Genomic DNA, 6508 nt, shown 5'->3' with positions numbered 1-6508 from the left:
GATGATTACGTCTTTTCCAAATCGCATTAAACGATGCCTCTTTTTCAGTTGGCATGATGATTGCGTCTTTTTCAAATCGCATTAAACGATGCCTCTTTTTCAGTTGGCATGATGATTGCGCCTTTTCCAAATCGCATTATACGATGCCTCTTTTTCAGTTGGCATGATGATTGCGTCTTTTTTAGATCGCATTAAACGATACCTCTTTTTCAGTTGGCACGATGATTGTGTCTTTTTCAGATCGCATTAAACGATGCCTCTTTTTCAGTTGGCATGATAATTGCGTCTTTTTCATATCGCCTTAAATGATGCCTCTTTTTCAGTTTGCATGATGATTGCATCTTTTTCAGATCGCATTAAATGATGCCTCTTTTTCAGTTTGCATGATGATTGCATCTTTTTCAGATCGCATTAAATGATGCTTCTTTTTCAGTTGGTACGATGATTGCGTCTTTTTCAGATTGCATTAAACGATGTCTCTTTTTCAGATGATATGGAGAAGGCAATCTTTTTCAGATCGCATTAATTGTTATCTTTGTTCAATTAAATTAAACTAAGAAATTAAGGCAGAATGGGAATCATAAACATTGTTAGAACAAAATGGGTTGGCCTTTCACAGGCACCCAATCATCCTTACGTAAATCTTGCGTATGAACATGGCCTTTGTCAGGCTCACAAAAAATGGTCTTTTTCAGACTCCCTGTACAAGTTGACGGCCTTTTTCAGGCACAATGGAAATGATCTTCTTCAGATCCTATAAACGAATTGACGGCCTTTTTCAGGCACAAAAAACATGATCTTCATCAGGTCTCCATGCAAGTTGACGGCCTTTTTCAGGCACAAAAAGGGGATGAACTGCGATCTCCTCGTACATGCATGGCCTTTCACTAGCACCCATGGTCGAAGTCAGTTATCAGGCATAGAATTTCTTCAAGTTCTGAATGTTCCATGGTTGCGGTAGATTTTGTCCTTGCATATCCTGTAGCTTGTAGGTTCCTTTCTTCTTTATCTCGGCTACTTTGTATGGTTCTTCCCATGATGAGTTGAGTTTTCCAACATGGCGAGATGCTTGTACCTTTTTAAGTACCAGATCACCTACCTGCAACTGTCTCGATCTTACCTTACGATCATGATTCTTCATCATCATTCTCTTGTGATGCAATAATTGTGCGTATGTCTTCTCTCTTTACTCCTTGATGGTAGCAAGGTCGAAACTTCTTTCGTTTTGATTGGTTTCAGGATCGTACATCATAACTCATTGAGACTCCTCACCTATTTCTGCAGGAATAATGACCTTAATTCCATAAACTAAGCAAAGCGGTGTCTCACTTGTTGCAGTTCGTGGGGTAGTGCGATAAGCCAGAGGACTCCTGGTAAATCCTCGACCCATGATCCTTTGGCCTCGAGGTGTGTCTTCAAGTATTGCAAGATGGTCCTGTTGGTGACCTCCGTTTGTCCATTGGCTTGTGGGTTGGCTACAGCTGTAAAAAGTTGTGCGATCTTCAACTCCTTGCACCATTCTGTGATATTTTTTCCTTGAAACTGAGTTCCATTATCGGAGATCAATATTCTCGGTTCCGAACCTGCAAATAATGTTCTTCCAAACAAAGTTAATCATTTCACTTTTCGTAATCTTGGCCACTGGTTCAGCCTCCACCCACTTTGAAAAATATTCCACTGCCACGATTATGAATTTTTTCTGAGCTTGACCTGGGGAAAATGGTCCCACAATATCTATTCCCCATTGATCACAAGGGCAAGCTATCTTGATCGGTTCCAATGGGGTCGCGGGTTGATGTATCAATGATGCGTACCTTTGATAACTCTCGCATTTCTTCACGAAATCCTTGGCATCCTTTATCATTGTGGGCCAAAAATAGCCTTGTCTAGCGATCTTCTGAGGTAGGGACCTTACCCCAAAATGATTCCCACAACTTCCCTCGTGGATCTCCCGCATCACATATTCGGCCCTTTCTTCGTTCAAGCACTTTAACAAAGGACCATCCACTGTTCTTTTATATAACTGCCCAAACAAGATGGTGAAGCGTGCGGCTTTTGGAATTTTAACCTTCTAGCTCTGATGGGGTCTTTGGGTAAAGTGTCATATTTAAGATACTGTACGATCTCATCCTTCCACGACTTCGACTCAGATACCATTTCAATACCCAAGCTTTATATGATCGCTGGCTTTTCCCGTATTAGCGCTATAATCTTTCGATCCTTAATGCCGGCGTCGTTGCCCCAAATTTTGACAACAAATCTGCCTTATCATTTTCAATGCGTGGGACTTGTTGGATCGCACAACTATCAAACTTGTTCATTGAACTCTTCGCGACTTCCCTACACAATGTCATAGTCTTCTCGCGCGTTTCATATGTCCCTTCCATCTGCAAAGCGACCAATTGTGAGTCTGTAAAAACTTCTAGATGTCTGGCTCCAGCCTCATATGCCAACTCCAGCCCTAAGATCAAAGCTTCATATTCGGCCTCATTGTTGGTGATGGGAAATGATAGTCTTGCTGCTATTTCGATCTCTACTCCCTCGGGTGCCTAAATCCATATTCCTGCTCCTCCATTATTAGCATTAGAAGACCCATCCACGTGCCGCATCCACTTGTGCTTTCGTTCTGTCAGATCCCCAGCCAGTTTGATCACAAAATTCACCAGCACTTGTGCTTTCCGTGCTACTCTTGACTGATAATCAACATCATATTCACCCAATTCCACAACCCATTTTATTAACCTTCCTAAGGCCTCAGGTCACGACATCACATGCTTCAAGGGATGATTTGTAAGGACAACTATTTTATGGGATTGAAAATTTGGACGCAACTTCCTTGCTGTCACAACCAATGACAATGCTAATTTCTCCATTTCAGAATACCTCGTTTCAGCTCCTTGCAACATTTTACTAACATAATAAATTGGGTTCTGTTTGCCTTCTTCTTCCCATACCAACACTAAACTGATCGCATTCTCCGAGACAGCCAAGTACAAGAAGAGAATCTCGCCCTCTGTGGGGTAAGCCAACAATAGAGGTTTCATCAGGTAACTTTTGAGATCCTGCAAAGCTTTCTCACAATATTCGCTCCATTCAAAGTTTTTAGTCTTCCTTAATATCTTAAAGAATGGAAAACTTCTGTCAGCAGATTGGGAAATAAAGTGATTCAAGCATGCAATCTTACCTGTTAGCTTCTGCACCTCTTTGATCGTGGTCGGCGATTGCAAATTCATGATGGCGTTGATTTTTTATGGGTTGGCCTCGATTCCACGCTCACTGACCATATACCGCAGGAATTTTCCTCCTCCTACTCCAAATGTGCATTTGTCCGGGTTCAGCTTCATACCGTACGATCTCATTATTGCAAATGCCTGCCTAAGATGTTCGAGGTGATTGCTCAATCTCTTGCTCTGCACCAACATATCGTCTACGTAGACTTCCATCGTTTTGCGTATGAGATCGTGGAACATCTAGTTCACCAATCGCTGATAAGTAGCCCCTGCATTTTCAAACCAAAGGGCATCACATTATAACAATAAACACCACCATCAGTAATGAAAGAAGTCTTATCGCGATCTTCTTTTGCCATGTAGATCTGGTGGTACCCTTGCTAGGCGTCCATCATCGAAAATATTTCATACCCCACCGTAAAATCGACCATCATGTCAATCCTGGGTAAAGGATAAGGGTCCTTTGGGCATGCTTTATTCAAATCCTTAAAGTCCGTGCACATACGCCATTTTCCGAACGCCTTCGGAACGACGAAAACATTTGAGAGCCAATCTGTATATTAGACTTCGGATACATACACAGCCTTCAGCAATTTACTCACCTCCTGCTTAATAATCTGGTTCTTTTCCATCCCGAACGACCTCTTCTTCTGTCTTACTAGTCGCACCGTTGGATCTACATTAAGCCTGTGCACGACTAATTCCGGATCAATACCTCTAAAATTCGGGACTCCAAGAAAACATATCCACGTTCTCTCTTAAGAACTCGATCATGGAAGTCTCTAGCCCTCCCATGCATGACCCTATTCGTGTAGTTCTGTTGCGATATCCTTTGACGAGCTCTATTAACTTGTATTCTTCACTGGGCTTCATACGATCGGCCTCATAAAGTCTAGGTTCAGAACTTCCCTCAGCCTTTCTCTTCTTCCCTTCTGATCCCCCTTTTACTGAGAGATTATAACATCTCCGTGCTCCCTTCTGATCACATAATACTTCGCCTACCCCATTCTCTATCGGAAACTTCATCTTCATGTGATGTGTTGAAACAATTGCCTGAAATGCGTTCAGCCCCGGTCTTCTCAATATTACATTATAAGCAAATGGGGTGTCTACTACTAGAAATTTAACCATCAAAGTTCGACGTCGAGGCTCGATCCCCATAGAGAGGGGTAATTCCAACATTCCTAAAGGTGCGACCTGGCTTCCCCCGAACCCTACAAGCAAGCTTTTAACCGGTTCTAGTTCAGCATTTTCTAGTTCCATCTTGTCGAGGAAGTTCTTGAAGATAGTGTCTGCAGAACTTCCGCTATCCACCAACACTATATGCACGGTGAAGTTCGCAATGTCCATCTTAATGACCATAGGGTCGTTTGGCGATCCTATTTCCTGAGGTTTATCCTTGCTGCTAAGGGATATTTCTTCTTCCTCCCTCACATTCATTATGAACTCACGACCTCTGCTTGATCCGGTGTCCTCTCATACCTTTGCTCTCTCAGAATCACCTGCACTCGAGCCCCCTGCAATTGTATAAATTACCCCTTTCGTCGGTGCATTATCTTTGTTTGCAGGAGCTTTGTCTGTCTTTGTAGGGCCTGGGTTGCGATCCCGACTCCTCGACCTGCTTCTCTTTGTCTCATCCCTTCTATTCTTACGATTGCTTAGTAATCGATCCCGAAAGTATCCCTACCTAACCAGCCTTTCAATTTCATCCTTTAATTGAAAGCATACTTTCGTGTCATGTCCCCTTTCACGATAGAACCTGCAATATTTGTCAGAAAATTTTTTGATTGGGGTGTACCTGGTAGCCTCGGCCATTTCAACACATCGGCATTTTCCACCATCATCAATGCTTTGGTTCGCGTCATTGCCAAAGGAGTGTAGTTGTGATATCTGGGCTGGTATTTTACTTCCTTTGCTTTATCATTTCTCGACCGTTGGTTGCCACCTTCACGTGCTTCATTGCATCGACGGAATGTTGATCTCTTTCCCGTCGCTCTACATCATTCATGGCATTCATCTCCTCCTCATCAATATATTTCTGTGCTAATGCCATCAATTGTTCCACATCGCTTAGGGAGTCGCGTGCTAGCGTGGAAGTAAAAGGACTCTTCTTCAGTACATGTATCAAGATGCTTACCATCATATCTATCCTCAGATCCTACACCTCCAGAGTTTCATTATTGAATCTCCCCATGAAGTCTTTCAATGGCTCATCCTCCCTCTGGCGTATATTGAAGTGAGTTGCTGATCTTTTCTGCTTCCTCTTACTAGCGAAATGAAAACTGGATTTCTATACTAGCTGTTCGTATGTTTCAATGCTTCCACTGGGTAAGCTAGTGAACCACTCTTAGGTCTTACCAGCGAGAGTAGTGACAAACAACTTAGCCATGACAGGGCCTGGCTGTCCATATAAATTCATTACCAGTTCAAACGTGGCCACATGCTCATGGGGATCCTTCGTTCCGTCATACTTTTGCAGATCGGGCATTCTGAACCCTGGCTCTACCACCAGAGTCAATATCTTGTTGCTAAAAAGAGAGTTCCTGTTATAAGCGACTAGCTCTCCTCGTCTCTTCAGTTCATTAATTTGTTTTCCCAAGAGTTCGATTTGTTTTCCAACACTTTCCACCTCTGCGCAAGATATCACAGGCTCTCTCGCCTTAGCTCTAATCTGGTTGCTCGAACAAGCTTCTGATGGTATTGGTTCGCGACTTCTCCCGAATTCCCTTCTGCTCGTTTCTCCTGACATCCTTTGAGCATCTCTGCCCCGAACAACTGCCTCTTAGCTGCATCCTTAACCATGGGAGTGGCCGTTCTCCTCTCATATGCCACTATAGCCTTTCTACTCGCTTCTTCCATCATTCTCTGGAGTTCGTCTCTTGTTAAGTGTACCATTGGAGCTCCTCCCTTTACTGGAGTATCTTCCTCTGCCACATTCCTCCTCGATGAACCTTCCATCTTAAAATTGACGATCCTCAGGTATTTCCCACAGACGACACCAACTGATCTTGCTCGAATTTAGCAACCTCAAGGGTTGACCTCTTGGTTAATTGCTAAGTTCTCCAAGATCGAGTATTGGGTCCTTGAGAATAAAACAAGAACGTGAAGTTTGTCGGGTGCGTCCCCGACAACGACCCTTTGACGCTCAAGATAGTATGATCGAGGTAAAAATGTGGGTTCAGAAGTAGTAGGTCGAAAAGTCAATCAATTAGTTACCTCGAAATGGCGTTTGGGAGTATTTATAGGGCCCATGTGGATACTATTGTATGAGCCACGTG

General features: G+C 43.1%; 1 protein-coding gene across 1 annotated transcript; it reads right to left on the bottom strand.

Annotated features, from left to right (window-relative positions):
- Positions 1–1308: 1308 nt before the first annotated feature.
- LOC148789456 (uncharacterized) lies at positions 1309–1864 on the bottom strand. Its single transcript, XM_088883110.1, has 2 exons — positions 1711–1864; positions 1309–1583 (listed from the first exon to the last, which is right to left on the bottom strand). Exons 1-2 carry the CDS (start codon positions 1862–1864, stop codon positions 1309–1311), a joined length of 429 nt encoding a protein of 142 aa, XP_088739236.1.
- Between the last annotated feature and the right edge of the window lie 4644 nt (positions 1865–6508).

The sequence above is a fragment of the Sesamum indicum genome, linkage group LG1 (genome assembly GCF_026168435.1).
Source record: "Sesamum indicum cultivar Baizhima isolate 11 linkage group LG1, ASM2616843v1, whole genome shotgun sequence".
NCBI lineage: Eukaryota > Viridiplantae > Streptophyta > Magnoliopsida > Lamiales > Pedaliaceae > Sesamum > Sesamum indicum.
Note: the sequence above shows the minus strand (reverse complement) of the source record. Positions and strands in the feature narration are given on the sequence as shown.